This window comes from Osmerus eperlanus, chromosome 2 (genome assembly GCF_963692335.1).
Source record: "Osmerus eperlanus chromosome 2, fOsmEpe2.1, whole genome shotgun sequence".
Taxonomy (NCBI): domain Eukaryota; kingdom Metazoa; phylum Chordata; class Actinopteri; order Osmeriformes; family Osmeridae; genus Osmerus; species Osmerus eperlanus.
In genome coordinates, this window is record NC_085019.1 from 382,675 (window position 1) to 402,111 (window position 19,437).

The window sequence follows — 19,437 nt, forward strand, 5'->3', positions numbered from 1 at the left end:
AAACTGTTAAGCCATCTATGTTGGTTTTCCCCTCAACTACTATAACCCAAGCGGCGCCCCGCAATGTTCACTGACCAGAAGCCTACTTGCTTTCACTTTCCAAACGTCATTTGACTGAGACGAAACAGCCTGCGGAGGAACAGTGGGTGCCATTGCGCGGGACTCTTTTTAGCGCTTGAAAATTGTTTATGTTTTAGCTGTAGTAATTGCACTTGACAATCCACTAGATTATACATCTACTGTAACGAGTTTACGGTGGTATAATGCATTAATGCGCTTAGCTACAAACGTGCCCTTTGCTTCAAATATATTGGGATAAGCATTTATGCGGTTTGTAAAGACGATGGATCCGACAGATTTTCTAGAAGATGAGCAACTTCTGCAGTTCCTCCACTGCAGGAAAACGGAACTGTCAGTTATCGAAGATCCACGTCTCTTTTTGAACCAGCTTAACGACTACAATCTACTACCGACTGATATGTACGAGGTGAGACGGAAATCAGGTCTGTCGAACAATCCGAGGCAGAGAGGTTGTTGAAATAGGCCTTGGCCGCGCCTCATGTTTTTAGATCAAAGGTTTTGAGTGTCTGATTTTTTATGAATATTTATTTTGGGGCTTCCTCAAACGTTAAAGGTAATGCATGAACAAAGACAAATATAACAAACCCTAACTTCTGATAATACTACGAAAAGCCACTTGGGTCACACATTTACCACGTATTTAAGCCTACCACAAAATAATCCCATATAGGCAAATAGATTTGCAAAGAATTGTCGAAATCAAGATTAGCCATTTTCCAACTCAAAAAAGTGTTTGTGGTGTTAAAGGCAAGATCGTTTTGAAAACGAGTTTGAAAGGATACAAACCTAAATATCCCACCCTCACTTCAAAGCCACTCCTCCAAAACACATTCGGGCTTGAATAGTGCCGGGAGGTAGGTAGATAAGTGGCCCGTCCAATCATTGCATTCGGTCCAATGTCGTCCAATCATTAGTGCCGGTATGATTGGTCGTGTTTATTACAGTCCTGCGACGCCCACACATCGGTCTAATTTCATTTTACTGTCAAGCCTTTATATGTATTTGTTTGCTATAATGATGTGAAGTTTATTTTCAGCAAATATGTAAAAAAGTGTTTCTCAACAACATTACCTACCCTGCATTTAACTCTTTAAAACGTCCTTACCTCAGTTGTCATAACAGGCAATAGGCAATAATATATGTTTATAATAATATATCAACCTTGTGTACAGAAAGTGATCCGGACGAAGAGTAAAACTCAGAGGCAGAAGAGTGTGTACGAGCTGCTGGACTGGCTGGAGAGGAGGAGACCACAGCACATCAAGCTGTTCTGGAAGTGTGTGTTCAAGGATCATCTCCTTCTGCAGTATCCCACTCTGCAGCAGCTGCGCAACAGCCTGATGGACGGTCAGTTCATCCCCAGCAATGCTGCTGTTACATCATCGCGTCAAGTTGCAATGTTGTCAGTCTTTACCTTAATAGGCAGATTTTGAGGACAATGCATTCAACAATGTATCATGTTATTGAGCAATACTATTAGACCTATCAAATAACCAGAATTATTTTTACTTTTAATCATGTGTGTCGCACGTGTGTTTAACCGTTAAAGCGTCTGTTCATGTAGGGTCGTTTACATTCTCTGAAGAACTACCAGAAAAGGTGGAGCAGGGGATAGAGAAGAAGAAAGCTCCTGAGGACGGAGACAAGATAAAGAAAAAGAAGACAAGAAGAGGTGTGAGTCTGGATGAGGAGCAGGCTGGGCCGTCGTCCCTGCACAGCCCACGCAAGAGGAAGAAAGTCCAGAAGCCAAGCTTTGGTGAGTCCCAGGCTTCACTCTGGCTGAATGCATTTGAATGTGTATTCCCTGAATCCTCTTTAACCCCAACGATAGGGTAAAAGGTTTTTAATTGTGCTTTTTGATGAGGTGGCCCTCTCTGTGTGTTCTTGATGAGGTGGCCCTCTCTGTGTGTTCTTGATGAGGTGGCCCTCTCTGTGTGTTCTTGATGAGGTGGCCCTCTCTGTGTGTTCTTGATGAGGTGGCCCTCTCTGTGTGTTCTTGATGAGGTGGCCCTCTCTGTGTGTTCTTGATGAGGTGGCCCTCTCTGTCTGTGTTCTCAGGGACTCCTCTGACCAAGGGGCAGAGCAGGGACATCTGGACCTGGGAGCTGTATCGGACGCAGGTGCCGGTCACATGTGGGGACAAGGAGGGTATGCTGTACAGAGCCAAGCTGGCCAAAGGTGAGCGGGACCGGATGAACAAACAGTGTGTTGCTTCATCGACCACCCACATACTGAGAGAAGTGTTATGAAATCTGCCCTTCTGATCCTTGATCTTCTGCTCTACTTTGAATATGCTCTATTTGTACTTTGCCTTGGATAAGAGTGTGTACGAAATGAATTGAATGTACAATGTAAATTCAAATTCAGTGATTAGCCTGGTTTGTAAGCAAAGAACGTTGACAGTGACTCGGGCGTCATTGTCCGGTGTTTGTCTGGTTTGACTTGCGTGGCGCTCCTCTAGGAGAGAAGTGCATCATAGTCAAGGACAAGTGGTTCACCCCCGCTGGCTTTGAGGAGTTCGGGGGAATGAAGAGCTGTAGGAACTGGAAAGGTTCTATCCGATGTGGTGGCACCCCTCTGGACAAACTGATACAGGTGAGGTGACCAGAACCAATCTGTTCCACTGATACCCCCTTTCCACCAAAGTGAACCGGGAGCTAGTTTGCAGCTGGTGCTAGAGACGGTTAATTTGTGTTTGTCATTTCACTCATTTGATAGGATTATAATAAAATGCAGCAACTAGTGTCTGCACTGCCATGCCAAACTTTACAAATTAGCCGTTTCATTTTCAGCAACTACACTGCCCACTTCTCATCACATTTTAATTCAGATGCTGATTTACACGTACCGTTTAGCTGAAACAGGAATTGTAAAAACGTACAGCAATGGCAGTCAAAGGATTCTGTTCGTCTTGTTGGTCAAGGTAACCCCGCCCCCGACGCAAGCGGTTCTTACTTAGTTCCCACTCTGGCCCAGCTCCGATGCGGTGCTACTTGCGAACCACTTTCCCTGGTTCGGAGCCGGTAGGTAGCACCCAAAACGCGTTGGTGGAAAAGGGGTATGAATGAGTAGTCTGTGTTTCTGAGGGCTTGTGGTATTATTCAGTTGGAGAGTGTCTGAAATGTTCTCCCTCTTTTTGCCTCTCTTCATAACTTCCCCCTCAGGAAGGTCACCTGACATCTCCAGGCATGACCAGAAACAGGAGCCACAGTCCAAAGGTGTGACACCATCCACAGAGCAGACTGGTTCATCTGCAGCTCTGCATGTTCTGCAGCTCTGCATGTTCTGCAGCTCTGCATGTTCTGTATGTTCTGCAGCTCTATGTTCTGCAGCTCTGCATGTTCTGTATGTTCTGCAGCTCTGCATGTTTTGCAGCTCTGTATGTTCTGCAGCTCTGCATGTTCTGCAGCTCTGTATGTTCTGCAGCTCTGTATGTTCTGCAGCTCTGCATGTTCTGCAGCTCTGTATGTTCTGCAGCTCTGCATGTTCTGCACCTCTGTATGTTTTGCAGCTCTGTATGTTCTGCAGCTCTGCATGTTCTGCAGCTCTGTATGTTCTGCAGCTCTGTATGTTCTGCAGCTCTTCATGTTCTGCAGCTCTGTATGTTCTCCAGCTCTGCATGTTCTGCACCTCTGCGTGTTCTGCAGCTCTGCGTGTTCTGCAGCTCTGCATGTTCTGCAGCTCTGCATATTCTGCAACAAATTGATACATCTAGGAACTACTGAAACTTTGCTTGTGTGTTTGGTGTGACTGACCTCTGTCACAGAGGTCACATGACTAACCTCTGTCACATGACTGACCTCTGTCACATGACTGACCTCTGTCACATGACTGACCTCTGTCACATGACTGACCTCTGTCACACCCTGTCTTCTTCTTGGCATCCCCCTCTAGATTAAGAGAACTCTGTTTCCCAGAAGCCACTCCAAGACCTCCATTACTGGTTTGTATGGAAAACATGAATGGGATGTCATAGAAAAGAAACAGTTCAGGCCTTAAGACTGTGACCAAAATGGTTGCACACGATGAATCTGATTTCAACCAAATAGTTGGGAAAACCATCCAGTTGTGTTATTAACCTGGACATGTCCAACAGGTGCTTGGTAAAGATACTTAATTCCATCATAAAACCTCCCATTAACACCAGAATTGAACCTATATTGAAGAAGTCGACTTATTCTCTTAAATTTGAGCATGTATTGTGGGAGTGGCTCGAGGACAGGGGGTCCTGAGGACCACGGCTGAAACCCCCCACACCGCCAGCATCAGGGGGTCCTGAGGACCACGGCTGAAACCCCCCCCACACCGCCAGCATCCACAACAGACAAACTAAACATTCATGTCATATAAAGGTTGTTTATGCCCCCAAAAACTAGTATCATGCTAAAGATCCTGTCTTCCATCTTTGTCTGCTCTTTACTCAGAATCTGAATCTGAGGAGGAGGAGAGAGAGACAGGAGAGTCCGACTCTGAAGAGGGCAGCCGTGATGGTGGTCAACCTAAAGACTTCAAAGTGACCTGTGGGATCATCAGTGGAGTCTTACATAAGTACCGTTTTGCATCAGGTGTGTGTTTGGTGTTTGTTTACATCCAGGAAACTATTGGGCTCTTTCTTTGTGTCTCCTCACCCCTGCCCATCTCTCCTCACCCCTCCCTGTCTCTCCTCACCCCTCCCTGTCTCTCCTCACCCCTCCCTGTCTCTCCTCACCCCTCCCTGTCTCTCCCCACCCCTCCCTGTCTCTCCTCACCCCTCCCTGTCTCTCCTCACCCCTCCCTGTCTCTCCTCACCCCTCCCTGTCTCTCCTCACCCTCCCTGTCTCTCTTCACCCTCCCTGTCTCTCCTCACCCCTCCCTGTCTCTCCTCACCCCTCCCTGTGTGTGTGTCCCAGGGACTTGTGGGAGGAGCATCCGTACGGAGCACAGCTGGATGACCCCCGTGGAGTTCCTGAGGGTGGGGTCAAGCTCCTCAGATGACTGGAGAAGAGACATCCAGTGTGATGGGAGACCTCTCTGCTCCCTCATAGAGGTAGAGACAGACACAGAGAGAGAGAGAGAGAGAGAGAGAGAGAGAGAGAGAGAGAGAGAGAGACAGAGAGAGAGAGAGAGAGAGAGAGAGAGAGAGAGAGAGAGAGAGAGAGAGAGAGAGAGACAGACACAGAGAGAGAGACACAGAGAGAGACAGAGAGAGAGAGAGAGAGACAGAGAGAGAGAGAGAGAGAGAGAGAGAGAGAGACAGACACAGAGAGAGAGACACAGAGAGAGAGACAGAGAGAGAGAGAGAGAGACAGACACAGAGAGAGAGACACAGAGAGAGACAGACACAGAGAGACAGAGAGAGAGAGAGAGAGAGAGAGAGAGAGAGACAGACACAGAGAGAGAGACACAGAGAGAGACAGAGAGAGAGAGAGAGAGAGAGAGACAGACAGATAGATAGACAGAGACACAGAGAGAGAGAGACCGAGAGAGAGAAATAGAAAAGAAAGAGAAAGGCATTTTATTGCTATTTTGTCTTCTTTAGGAGGGGAGTTTGACCATCCATACCCGGTGTGTGTGCAGGCTCTGCAGCTCAGACCCTGAAGACCTGGTGAGTCTGACTCCTTATCACCCAGCCCCCAGAAAACATGGAGCTGCCTGCTCTCAGCCAATCACATGACAGTCGTCCCTGTGAGCCCTCCTCCTGTAGCTTAGATAATGATGTCAGGAGGCCTGTGATGTCATGACTCCTCTCCTTACATTTACATTTAGTCATTTAGCAGACACTCTTATCCAGAGCGACTTACAGTAAGTACAGGGACATTCCCCCCGAGGCAAGTAGGGTGAAGTGCCTTGCCCAAGGACACAACGTCATTTGGCACGTCATGGAATCGAACCAACAACCTTCTGATTAATACCCCGACTCCCTAACCACTCAGCCATCTGACCCCCTCCTTCACTGTGTCAGAAGGAACAGAGCAGTGATGATGACTGCTTCATCTGCCGAGGAGACGGTAACCTGGTGATGTGTGACACGTGTCCTCGATCCTTTCACCAGGACTGTCACCTGCCCAGACTGGATGACGCCTTACTGAGGTAAGGAGAGAGAGAGAGAGGCTGAGTGGGGAGGATGAGAGAGAGAGAATTCCGATGTATTGGTACATTACAGTAGAGCCACATGATCCACTTGTCCTAGCCATGTGTGGTTTGTGTATTTCTGCAGTAGCGAATGTGAGTGGGTGTGTACAGTCTGTGTGTACCAGACCAGCAAAGACTGGCGCTACCCAGAAGGAAAAACCTTGCGAGAAGCTCATTCCTGCCCCGTCTACACACACCTACTGGTGAACTACATCTGCTACCTGTCTGTCTACACACACCTACTGGTGCACTACATCTGCTACCTGTCTGTCTACACACACCTACTGGTGAACTACATCTGCTACCTGTCTGTCTACACACACCTACTGGTGAACTACATCTGCTGCCTGTCTGTCTACACACACCTACTGGTGAACTACATCTGCTAACTGTCTGTCTATAAGCCTGCCTGCCTGCCTGCCCACCTGCCTGTCCCTGTGTAGATGGAGTGTAAAGCAGAGGTGTGTCTCCCTGACAGGAATGCCAGTATCTCCTCATGTATATGTACCATGCAGACGAGGAGCGGGTCTTTGCTACAGATTCCTGCCTTAAGGTTTGTTTATGTGAGGGAGGGAGGAGAGAATGCAGTAGACTATACTGTATTCTGTATATACTAATGTTTGTTAGTGATCCCCCTGTGTGGGTTGTGATATTGAGGATGTTTGTGTCTCTGTCAGATTGAGGGCTACAGGCGTGTGGTCAGGACTCCCATGTGGCTGGACAAGGTGAAGGAGAAACTCCAGCAGGAACAGTACCAGACAGTTCAACACTTCATGATGGACCTTCTGCTCATCTTTGACAACTGTGCCACTTTCAACAAGGTGAGATTAGCAGGATCCACTGTCAAGGACCAGGAGATTTACTCTACAAAGAGCCTCTAGCATTACAGGCATGAGCTTTACTCTACACAGAACCTCTAGTGTTACAGGCATGAGCTTAACCCTACACAGAACCTCTAGTGTAGTGCAGTATAACACCCAAGGTGTCTTTTGTGTATGTGAATATTGAATTCATTTTTTTATTTTGCAGGATAACGCAGTATTTCGTGAGATGGGAGTGAATCTCAGAGGTTTGTTTGAGAAGGAGTTCAAAAGTGTTTTCAGAGTTCAACAGTAAACCTTGTCATGGTTCTCTAACCTCTTACCTAGTCTTGCCACAGTCTGGACTGGTGCAGTGCAGGCACACTGATGTGGGGTCATCTCTGGAGCATTACTCGCTGAATTATTTCTGATAATGTTGCTTCTTTTCCAACTTTTCCTTGAGATCATTTATATATTATAATAGATAAAATTATATAGATAATAGTCAACAGTGTTTCCATGTTCTCTATCTGAGGTTTTCGGTTGTGTGCTTTTGATAGGTTGAGATTTACAGTGTTTTGTAAAGCCCTTTTATACTTAATTTAATGTCAAAACAAGTAATATTTGATTTGATTGGAGGAATAGTGTTATTTCCGCTGATTTGTCTGGGAAATGTCTGTTATGTCTGTCTGTCTTGTGTAAAGTGTAGCCGATGTGTATTGGTGAAACTCGCTCCTCAGGTATGTAACAGGCCACCCGCGTCAACGAATCTTTTCATTGGCGGATTTCATGACTAACAGAGGTTAGTCATGTGACCTCTGTGACAGAGGTCAGTCACACCAAACACACAAGCAAAGTTTCAGTAGTTCCTAGATGTATCAATTTGTTGCAGAATATGCAGAGCTGCAGAACATGCAGAGCTGCAGAACACGCAGAGCTGCAGAACACGCAGAGGTGCAGAACATGGCGTAGTTGGTAGTGGTGGCGCTTGGGAAGCCAGAGGTGGTAAGTTTGAACCCAGTGCGGGACGATTTGCCCGATACCTCTGACGGAGCTTGCAAGACCACGTCTGTTAAAAAAGCACTTACAATTTTTTTTATTGACCTATTCATGTTTATAATATTGTCCTGTTATGTATAGGAATGGGATAGGGGTACCATTGTATAACATTGTACAAGGCATATGTTGTTCTTGAAGTCATGACAAAACGAACACTAATAAAATGATGACATGAGGATTAGACTGAGAAGAGTGCATTCCGTCCTGACCTAATCACAAGCCGTCTGCACCGTCCTTAAAGTTGCTGTAAAGCAGAACTGAAAATGAGTTTTAAGTTCATCACACCACAGAAGAATGTGTTGTTATCTACCCATCCAAATTAGAATAAAAAAAAAACAAGTATGTTAAATTAGGCTTTGAAATCATGAGAAAATCAGCAGTCTTCTCTGCTTGATACTGGGGGGGCGTGTCTCCTGAAGGAGCTGAAGCTCCACCTCCTCGCTGGAAGGCGCCGCCTCTCTCAAGCACCTACGACCCGGATAATGGACGCTACGGCAAGCCGGACAATGAGCGCTTCGAGCAATGAAATAGACCTTGTTCGGCCCTATATGTTTGCGCCACCAGAACCAAGTTCTGAGCAGGACATCGACCAACCTGACAACAAACTACGTTCTTCTCAGTCTGCAACAGAACGTATGTTTTTTCTCTCATTTATTGAAGCAACAACAGCAACAACTAGCAATGAAATGGGCAAGCAGAGGTGGCTGTTGGGGATGATGTGAAGCTCTCCATCAGCGTGGCTCTTCACAAAATCAATTCACCTCTTTCTTAAGTTTTCGCACTTTGCACTTGCTTTCAGCAACTAATTTCACATGTATATAATGTACTGAGAAGCAAATCATGCAATTTGCTTTACAGCACCTATAACACATCTAATTGATGTTACCTGATTGACAAAATGGCCTAATTTTGTGAACCACTGAATTTCACAATTGTCCAGTAAGTGGCGCCCGTCTAGCTTGACTGGTGTGTGATAATGTGATATGGGTGTGGCTGCAGAGGGTGTGACGGTAAGGCCACACCTAACAGTGCGTTCACACTGCAGCGGAGCGGGCGGCGCGCGGCGTCGGCTTCCAATTCATTTTCAATGAAACCAGGCGTTGACGCTCGCGTAGGGCATTGTGGGAAGGCGAGCGGAGCGGAGCGGAGCGTTGCAAGTTGGATTTTCTCAACTTTATGTAAATGAGGAGCGTGAAAACGCTAGCGTTGGCCAATCGGATTGGTTTCTTGTTTCTTGTAACGTAGCAACTGTTCGTCATGGTAAACATTTCTAGGTTTGACAATTTCAAGATGGAGGAGAAACTTTTCGTATGTGTCTGCACACCCAGTTCTGTTCAGAACAAAGTTACTAATGTGACGAGCCTGAATTTAAAGATTACATTAAACTAATAATGCATGGTGCATGGTTGCCGATGTCGTCATTGTTCCTAGTGTGTTTTTATAGCCTACTTTTAAATGTAGTCGTCACATTACGTGACTGTTCTGTGCCACTGCTAGCTCGCTAGCCCAGCCTACAAACGACTGGTTGAGTGACCGGTGGCGTAACATGTATTCTACTGTAATCTTGCACTAGTAAAATCTTGCACTTACATAAATGTTGTGTAAAAGTGGTATTTTGATCGATATTGTGAGTACATTAACCCAAATCTGCACGCTTGGCCATGACTACAACAGTGACCTTAGAGAACTACAACTCTGTATTAACTTGTCTAACACGCCCCCGAGCGTGGTGTACTGTGGGAAGGCAAGCGATGCAGAGCGTTAAAAAACGCTGCAGTGTGAACGCACTGTAAGGCTTGTGCCAATATAATTGGGTGTATTCAGTAGCAGTAGATCGGGTATTTAACAAAATAGTTTTTCTGCTCCAGGAAACACAAACAATTCGACATACGACAAGGCAACAACACAGCACATAGCAACCATAAAGAATTAATTATAGGCAACACATACCCAAAACACAGAAAGCCGATAAGATGACGATCAGCTTTTTTAAGACATGTTAAAAACTCAAAGTTACATGACAAACCCAAGTACGGATGTGACCCTACAAGCTCACACCCAATTATATTCACCTATATGGGCCTTACCGTCACGCCCTCTGCAGCCACACCCATATCACAATAAACTCCAGTCGTTTACTTTCACTTTACAATGCCATTTGAAATATGATACACAAAACCCCATTTCCGTGTTTTTAAAACAGAAAAAGAGAGGTTTTTACGCGGGTTTCTTGCGTTTGAAAATGGTTGAGGGTTGTGTTGTGTATGAACGGACATAACAGGTTGATCACAATCTTTACGTGAGAGTCTCGGATAAATGTGATCCTTTTTGAAGGCATTTGAACAATATTTACGCGGTTAGAGCACTCTTAGCGTCGCCAATGGACCCTTTGGATTTTGTCACTGAGGAACAATTGAAAGAATGTCTCCACCTCAATAAAACCAAAATGTCGCTCATGGAGCCGCCGCATATCTTTTTAAACCAACTCCGCGATCACAATTTGCTACCGGAGAATATGTATAAGGTAAGAGACTTATGTGCTGCTTAAATTTTAGGCTAGTGTTGCCAACTATCGCGAGACAAAATGAGCAACCGCATCTTCACAATTGAGCCCAATATCATCGATGATTGAGTCTGCAGCATCTTACTGTAACTGAAACCACTCAGAAGACCCGCTGCACAACAAGTCATAAAACTGTTATTCTTATCTTGGGTTATTGTCAGTTGTTAGATTAATTATTCTGTATTATTAAATTAGTCCAAATCTTTGATAAATAGGCCTAAAATTGTTGATAGGCCTAAATATAGTCGCTCATAGGTTAGGACATAATGTCCTATTTTGTATTTGATTAGATTACAGTGGCGATTTTAGGCTCTTTTTAGGGGTGCTCAAGCACACCTAAATTTTATCTCAAATAATAATAATAAAAAATTAAAAAATTGAATTATTATAATCTTAAATAAGTTTTAGTGCTCTAATGTAAGGGTTTGCAAACGTGTCTGTTAGTGACAGATGACAAGCAATGACAGGTTCAAAGGGTTTTAAACAGGTTTAATATCCAGTGTCGCCATGCAAGTTTCAAGTATTTTGTTGTCAGGTGCACAGAACAACACAAGGTCAGACTGGGCACTGAAATTCTTGGGACAAGACAACGCAAAGCAACCTGGCATAACAAACATATAAGTACTTAGAACATAGATTACATCTATGATAAGCTAAAAATGTAAGCTAAAAAACCTAAATGTACAAAATAGTATACAATACAATATACTAGACCTCTAATACTCATAATGACCTATACTAACCTTATAGACCTATACTAACCTAAGACAAGTGGGGTACAGTTAGTGCAATAGTGCAATATTGCTGATAGTGCAACCAGTAGCTGAAAGTGACAGTGTGTAAAGTGACTTTACACTTGCACCTTTAACAAGAAGAAGTAGGTACGTTTTTGGGTGAGTTGAGCCATTGTTAAAACAATGTTTCTTATATACTAGTATTATTGACCCACGGTCTCGGTTAACAAACGTTTTAACAAATCTCTGCTTACAAAGGCGTTTGCAGACCTGTCGAAAAGTCCATATTTGCAGTTTATTTATTGTTGACACATCATTATCGTTTCATTTGATGCTGGTAGTTCATGAAGAAAGGGACTTTTTTTTTGGTTTTTCATTCATTCAATATTTTGCATAATAATAAATGAATATATTAATTGTTATCCAGTGAAATTTGTGATTTATTAGCAAGGGGGTTTAACACTTTTGCAAGGCACTGTAACCATGTCACATTCTCATTGGGGGCTGAGCCCCCTTAAAGGTCTGATCCTAGAATCGTCCCTGTTAGATTATGATTTTACATTACAGGCATCTAGGGATTGTCAAAAGGGCAGGACCAAAGAATTCCAGTGTAGGCCACCTGTCAGCCGTGTTGATGAAAATGGCTTTGCATACTTCTTGTGTTTATATGCTTAACCTTAGACGCACATTTTTACAATCTACCAGGCTATGCTAATAAGATGTTATCCATACGTTTTGTGTACAGAAAGTGATCAAGATGAAGAGTGCACATCTGAAACAGAAGAGGGTGTACGAGCTGCTGGACTGGCTGGAGAGGAGGAGACCACAGCACATCAAGCTGTTCTGGAAGTGTGTGTTCAAGGATCATCTCCTTCTGCAGTATCCCACTCTGCGGCAGCTGCGCAGCAGCCTGATGGACGGTCAGTTCATCCCCAGCAATGCTGCTGTTACATCATCGGGTCAAGTTGCAATGTTGTCAGTTTTACAAGGCACTTTCAGAGACAGCCTATTGAGATCAATGTATTCAGTAATGTACCATGGTATTGAGAAATCCTAGACTACAAAGGTGTTGTATTATTGCTTTATTACATTATTCAACTAATTATTTTTACAAATCTCTTAATGTAGGGTCCTTTACAGAACAACTGCCTGAGAAAGTAGAGGAAGCAGAAAAGGAGCAGGAAAAAACAACAATGTCAGCTCCAGAACAAGAGAAGAAGACAGTGACATCTCCAGAACAAGAGAAGAAGACAGTGACATCTCCAGAACAAGAGAAGAAGCGAAGAAGGGAGGAAACGATGGAGAAGAAAGATAAGACAAGAGGTGTGAGTCTGGATGAGGAGCAGGCTGGGCCATCGTCCCTGCACAGCCCACACAAGAGGAAGAAAGTCCAGAAGCCAAGCTCTGGTGAGTCCCAGGCTTCACTCTGGCTGAACAGGCCTCTAAGGTTCAGGTTGAACTCAAAACTTATGGTGGTTATGTTCAAGTTCAATTCTACCTGAGCCTTCAAAGCCAGAAAAACTAAAATTAAATCAAGTCAACTAACCTTTAATTTGAATAGCCTTTTTAACAAGCAATGTCACAAACTGGAATTCAACCCAAATAAATAGTAGCCCTGAAATATTAAGCATGAGTCATTCCTGTCTTGACTGTTTGCTTTCTCAGAGCTCCCCTCAAAGAGCCAGGACAGAACCATCTGGACCAAGCCTCTCTACAAGACCCAGCTGCCTGTTACCTGTGGGGCCCAGGAGGGGCTACTCATCAGGGACAAGCTGGCCAGGGGTGAGAGGGAAGCTTGGACACACATCTTGTATTTAAAGGGTTGACTATCTTAGATTTAGTGCTTGATTTTGCATTCGTGACAAATCCTTGATTTTGGTTGACTGGAATTGAGATGTTATTGTATTATTTTTGTGTGCCGTGCCTGCTAGCTGAGATGTGGTTTCTTGTCCATGTGGCTGGCGAATCAGCGTTTCTTGACTCTGACCACCAGGATACTGTAGATCTGTACTGACCACCAGGATACTGTAGATCTGTGCACTTCTGATCCTTGATCTTCTACCATACTTTCTAAATGCACTATTTATACGTCACTTTCTGCTAAATTAATACAATGTCAAATGTAAAATATAGATTTAGTGAATAGAGTTGGAGTTGATTAACTTATTTTAGAAGAAGCAACACATTTGGACAATGTTCCATGGGTGATAATGAGGCTGTCTGTGTTCTGGTCGTTATGTTTTATCTTTCCTCATCTAGGGGAGAAGTGTATTGTGGTCCAGGATAGGTGGTTCACCCCCTCTGGCTTTGAGGAGTTAGCAGGAAAGAAGAGCTGGAGGAACTGGAAACAGTCTATACGATGTCAGGATATCTCTCTGGGCAAACTGATAAAGGTGAGGTGACCAGAATTAAGGGAAATGTCATTAATATAAATCTATTCAGAGTTATGACTTGCTGGGGATGTCTGTACAATATCTAATTCTAGTATGTATGTAGTGCAACAGTATATGTTGTTGGTTAGCTTATTCTATTTTAACAATGTCAACATGGTCTACCTTTCCCTATCTCTCACGACTTCCCCCCCAGCAAGGTCAGCTGACATCTCCAGGATTTACCAGAAACAAGAACCACAATCCAAAGGTGTGAGATATATGCAACATATGCAACTGAATCTACCTATAGCCTTATTAACTAATAAGCTGTAGAAGGGACATATGCTATGCACATCAATATGCTTCACTGTATTAAATTGACACTTATATACTCAAATATGTAAGTATTAAGTTACACTAATGGGGAAAAGAACAAGGAAGTTTGTTGTTTAAAGTTTATTAGGAAGAACCAAACTTAGAGAACCCTTCATCGAAAGCTGGATTTACTTCAATACTGACCTCAGTGAAACGTTTCTGTAATAACATAGGAATAACTGTTTAACGTAACTAATGACAATCCTTCTTATTATCAACTACCAGGTTCCTAAGAAATCCATTCAGAGCAAAACAATGGTATAACTTTTTTATTCTTTTTTATACCCCGACTCCCTAACCACTCAGCCATCTGACTCCCTCCTTCACTGTGTCAGAAGGAACAGAGCAGTGATGATGACTGCTTCATCTGCCGAGGAGATGGTGACCTGGTTCGGTGTGAGAAGTGTCCTCGATCCTTTCACCAGGACTGTCACCTGCCCAGACTGGACGACACCTTAGTGAAGTGAGGAGAAGGAACTAGAGAAAGAAAAAGAAATGTGTGTTTGTACAGTTGAGTCGATTTGCCTACTTGCCTCCTGAACCATTTGTGTGGTTTGTGTGGTTTGTACAGTGACGACTTGAAGTGGGACTGTACATTCTGTATTTATCAAGCCAGCCGGAAGTGGCTCTACCCAGGACAAAAAACCTTCCAAGAAGCCCAGTCCTGCACTGTCTCAAAACACCTGCTGGTGAGCCTGCCTGCCTGCCTGCCTGCCTGCCTGCCTGCCTGCCTGCCTGCCTGTCTGTCCGCCTGCCTGCCTGCCTGCCTGCCTGCCTGCCTGCCTGCCTGCGTGCCTGCCTGCCTGCGTGCCTGCCTGCCTGCCTGCGTGCGTGCCTGCCTGCGTGCCTGCCTGCCTGCCTGCCTGCCTGCCTGCCTGCCTGCCTGCCTGCGTGCCTGCCTGCCTGCCTGCCTGACTGCCTGCCTGCCTTCCTGCCTGCCTGCCTGCGTGCCTGCCTGCCTGCCTGCCTGCCTGCCTGCCTGCCTGCCTGACTGCCTGCCTGCCTTCCTGCCTGCCTGCCTGCGTGCCTGCCTGCCTGCCTGCCTGCCTGCCTGCCTGCGTGCCTGCCTGCCTGCCTGCGTGCCTGCCTGCCTGCGTGCCTGCCTGCGTGCCTGCCTGCCTGCCTGCCTGCCTGCGTGCCTGCGTGCCTGCCTGCGTGCCTGCCTGCCTGCCTGCCTGCCTGCCTGCGTGCCTGCCTGCCTGCCTGCCTGCCTGCCTGCCTGTCCCTGTGTAGATGGAGTGTAAAGCAGAGGTGTGTCTCCCTGACAGGAATGCCAGTATCTCCTCATGTATATGTACCATGCAGACGAGGAGCGGGTCTTTGCTACAGATTCCTGCCTTAAGGTTTGTCTATGTGAGGGAGGGAGGAGAGAATGCAGTAGACTATACTGTATTCTGTATATACTAACGTTTGTTACTGATCCCCCTGTGTGGGTTGTGATATTGAGGATGTTTGTGTCTCTGTCAGATTGAGGGCTACAGGCGTGTGGTCAGGACACCCATGTGGCTGGACAAGGTGAAGGAGAAACTCCAGCAGGAACAGTACCAGACAGTTCAACACTTCATGATGGACCTTCTGCTCATCTTTGACAACTGTGCCACTTTCAACAAGGTGAGATTAGCAGGATCCACTGTCAAGGACCATGAAATTAAAGGCCAATCCCAATACTCCCCCTTACCCCTTACCCTTACTTTTGCGCGTTCACGTGAGAGCTAGTGGTGTCCCAATACTCTTTTTGAGCTAGGGGTAGGGCTAAGACAAAGGGGTATACACCCCTGAAAACCAAGTAAGATCGGGAGCTTACTTGAAACCTAGGGCTATGTGAATACTGCACGACCGGCAACAATAGCGGCCAGATCATCCAGAGAGTCCGATAAATGTAATATTTTCAGCTTAATTAATTGATAAAAAAATTATGACAGTCTTGTTTTGTGCTATACACAGTCCTGCACATATATTTGCAACCATTTTCCTAATTGAAACGTTTCTAAAAATCGCTAGTTTGCTACGCTAATGTTACAGTGCTGATTTACAGTCCCGCATTTCTCTCACTAGCATGTTTACAGTTTTAAGTAAACTCCATTAGCAGCAAATTTTGTTTGATATCAGTGCATAACACTACTTTCTTTGGAGATATCGATACGTGCTAGATGACGTACCCGTAACCAAGTGGCGTCCCATTTCTTAGGGATATGTAGCCCTTACCCCTCAGTTTCGAGGGCTAGGGGTAAACTAAGGGCTAGGGGGAAGGGGAAGGGGTAAGGGGGAGTATTGGGATTGGCCCTTACTCTACAAAGAACCTCTAGTGTTACAGACATGAGATTTACTCTACACAGAACCTCTAGTGTTACAGGCATGAGATTTACTCAAAGAAATTCTTCTGGTTTTGTACAGAGGTCGCCTTTAACATCAGTTGAATTTCTTGTCTTCTTCCATTTTTCAGGATGATAAAAGGATCCGTGATGTTGGATTCAAATTAAGGGATTGCTTTGAGAGGGAGTTCACTAGTGTTTTCAGGGTTCAACAGTAAACCTATTTTATGCACCTTTTCTTGTTTTACTATGGGCTCATTAATTAATTAATCAATTATAATCATAATAATATTTTTTTTAAATCTAGAATAGTTATTATAGTTTCCTCAGATGAAATCTGGGGTCTGTGTTTTATCTCTCTTCTTTAGTCTTTATGTCTAAAGTATCTTTACTGCAAGAATAATCATTTTTATGAAGTCTTGTCTCACAACTGCCAAAGCACAGGATGGGGTTCAACTACATACAAGACAGAAGTCATGATATTGTTTCTATAACTTTATTAAAGTAACATTTCAGGGGGTAATATTTCAGTAGGGGGTCAGATGGCTGAGCGGTAAGGGAATTGGGCTATTAACCCTTGTGTTATCTTCGGGTCATTCTGACCCATCAGTCATTGTGACCCACCGTCGTATTGTGACAAATTTACCTCATACAAAAACAAAGTGAAGCATTTTCTTTTAACTGTCGGGCTGTCTCAGACCCCCCACATTGGAATGGTTAAAAGAAAATAATTTGTATTTGTTTTTGTATTGGGTAAAATTGGGTAAACACAACGATGGTTCGTTATGAACCTTTGGGTCATGTGACCCGAAGGCAGCACGAGGGTTAATCAGAAGGTTGCCGTTTCGATTCCCGGCTGCGCCAAAATGACGTTGTGTCCTTGGGCAAGGCACTTCACCCTACTTGCCTCGGGGGAATGTCCCTGTACTTACTGTAAGTCGCTCTGGATAAGAGCGTCTGCTAAATGACTAAATGTGAATGTAACATTCATGTCTGAACTAAAAGGCTCAAGACGCACTTGTTCCGGGAGTACAACGGTACTTGGGAATTATTTGCTGGACCTGATGTTAGTTTCCTCCAGGAACATAATGACTCTTATTGAGGGACTTGTTGCTCTTGTTGGTTAGTTGTAACTGATTTAACTTATTTTACTCTCTGTGAAGAGGCTCACTAAACCAAAACTGTAAAATCCCACAGCGCAGAACATCTTTTGGCACATCAGCCTTTTCTTTCAGGGCTTGTAAACTGTGGAACTCACTGCCCACAGAGATTAAGAACATTTCTGAGTTTGATGCTTACACACAAATTCCTTACTTTTCACACAATTTCTGAAACCTGACACTCAAACACCAGAACCACACCTCAAATCTGCAAAACCATATGCACATTTTGGGCCTTTGACTCCGTTTTCAATTTCATAAAACACTTTTTGCAAAACATAACACACAATTCTCCAGGTAACACACAAAATTCTAACGGGAAGCATCTTGATTTCCTTTGTAAAACACAACCAATCAAAATGCCACACTAATTCATCAGTGCCTTACACTAACTCCTCAAATGTGCAAACACTCATTGCTTTACTCAACACCAACCAATCATGGCTTTAGAATAGGCCTATAAATAGCCTAATTTGAGTTGATTTACAGTGGTGGGTATAATTTGAACCTTTACTGTAGAAAAGATAACAGGTATGTAACAATATACTGTAATGTACACATGTTCTAATGTACACATAATAGCTGTTTCAGCACAACACATGGTATACTATACACAAACACATATTTTAGCACCCATGCATCCATTGACTGTAGTGCACTTCTTGATTGGTCACAGTTTGGTGGATTACTGTATCATACCGTGCAACAGTACTGTGACTGTAAGAAGACATTCTGACAATATTGTAGAAATTAGTATATATTACTGTATGCTACAGTTCATGGCACACACAGACACACCATTCTGTAATCACCTTTTTCAAAATTAGGTTTGGTTTCTGTCCTACTAAACTCGTTCTTTTGTATTGTGTAATACTGTATTCACAACCACAAATGCTTATAGTAAAAAAATAAGTTTGTTTTCAATCTTGTTTTCGTGTTTACCATGAATTTTTCATAATATCTGCCATTTACTTTCAATCTTGTACAGAAATGTACAAAGAAGCTCATGAAAGAAGAGATTTAGGTTTTGAATAACTGTGTGTATATGATATATCCAAAGATGTAATATAATGGCAAAAGTGTTTGCAACATGAGACAAATGTGTGCTTTTGAGACGTGTTTGTGATATTTTGAATGCAGTGCTTCATTTTGCAAGAGAAGCGAGGCATTTTGCATTTTGTGTGTGCAGTTATTGGATTTGTGTGTTAAGTTTTGAAAAAAAGAGGACAAGTAAAAAAAAAATGTGTGTAAGCATTTGAAAAAAACTGTAAGGCATGGCTGAAGAAAAAAAACATTTAAAATGTTTGAACTTTTGTACTTTTTTACTTTGGATTTTTTTAATTGTATATTGTTTTTATTGTGTGTTATTGTAGAAAGGCCCATCCAGGGACGGGAGTTGAAAATTAGCACTTGCTATAATCTCTATGTGCATTACATCAGCTGCAAACTTTGCTCTACAGCTATGTTTATCTGCATTGTCCCTGTCAAATAAATTGTATAAATAAATATTATTGTTGCTTGCTTTTTTACAGGTACACTCTTGCACTTTTGAGGTTCATGTTGTTTAATTGCAACTTGTTTAACTGCATGCTCTTATGATTCTTCCCATTGGCACTTATTTGGTTTTTCACAATGTATGCTTCATGTTTTGTCTACCCGCAATGTTTTTGGGGCTATCTCGTTGTTATGATCATTGACCTATGCACTTTTGTAAAGCTCTCTCTTGGAAGTCGCTTTGGATAAAAGCGTCTGCTAAAATGAATACATGTAAATGAACTGTACTCTTTTAATACTGCTATGAATATTTTTCGACCAAAACTTCTTCAAGCACAATGTATCTGTTACAGATAATTAACATTAAACAAACATT

The 19,437-nt window shown here is 43.7% G+C and overlaps 2 protein-coding genes across 3 annotated transcripts; both read left to right on the forward strand.

Annotated features, from left to right (window-relative positions):
• The first annotated feature begins 140 nt into the window (after positions 1-140).
• On the forward strand, positions 141-19,276 carry LOC134039173 (nuclear body protein SP140-like protein). Of its 2 annotated transcripts, XM_062484889.1 has the most exons (17): positions 141-487; positions 1,254-1,428; positions 1,646-1,837; positions 2,140-2,259; positions 2,543-2,676; positions 3,246-3,299; positions 3,976-4,024; positions 4,506-4,646; positions 4,971-5,107; positions 5,600-5,665; positions 6,023-6,150; positions 6,278-6,395; positions 6,671-6,745; positions 6,870-6,929; positions 15,376-15,438; positions 15,563-15,706; positions 16,539-19,276. In XM_062484889.1, exons 1-17 carry the CDS (start codon positions 326-328, stop codon positions 16,623-16,625), a joined length of 1,905 nt encoding a protein of 634 aa, XP_062340873.1. In that variant the 5' UTR covers positions 141-325; the 3' UTR covers positions 16,626-19,276. The 2 variants fall into 2 exon arrangements, with proteins under 2 accessions (XP_062340873.1, XP_062340865.1); XM_062484881.1 differs by lacking the exons at positions 15,376-15,438; positions 15,563-15,706; positions 16,539-19,276 and adding an exon at positions 7,222-8,232 and having other exon boundaries at positions 4,506-5,107; positions 6,870-7,013.
• LOC134039189 (autoimmune regulator-like) lies at positions 10,248-14,343 on the forward strand. Its single transcript, XM_062484899.1, has 6 exons — positions 10,248-10,575; positions 12,094-12,268; positions 12,477-12,755; positions 13,014-13,130; positions 13,608-13,741; positions 13,935-14,343. Exons 1-6 carry the CDS (start codon positions 10,432-10,434, stop codon positions 13,992-13,994), a joined length of 909 nt encoding a protein of 302 aa, XP_062340883.1. The 5' UTR covers positions 10,248-10,431; the 3' UTR covers positions 13,995-14,343.
• Positions 19,277-19,437: the final 161 nt, after the last annotated feature.

Excerpts from the sequence above, each read along its gene's own strand:
- LOC134039189 (XM_062484899.1), top strand. The coding sequence starts at position 10,432 with ATGGACCCTTTGGATTTTGTCACTGAGGAACAATTGAAAGAATGTCTC. Across the intron at positions 12,269-12,476 it reads GCGCAGCAGCCTGATGGACG|GGTCCTTTACAGAACAACTG; the intron begins GTCAGTTCATCC and ends CTCTTAATGTAG. Across the intron at positions 12,756-13,013 it reads AGTCCAGAAGCCAAGCTCTG|AGCTCCCCTCAAAGAGCCAG; the intron begins GTGAGTCCCAGG and ends TTGCTTTCTCAG.
- LOC134039173 (XM_062484881.1), top strand. The coding sequence starts at position 326 with ATGCGGTTTGTAAAGACGATGGATCCGACAGATTTTCTAGAAGATGAG. Across the intron at positions 2,677-3,245 it reads CTCTGGACAAACTGATACAG|GAAGGTCACCTGACATCTCC; the intron begins GTGAGGTGACCA and ends CTTCCCCCTCAG. Across the intron at positions 6,151-6,277 it reads CTGGATGACGCCTTACTGAG|TAGCGAATGTGAGTGGGTGT; the intron begins GTAAGGAGAGAG and ends GTATTTCTGCAG.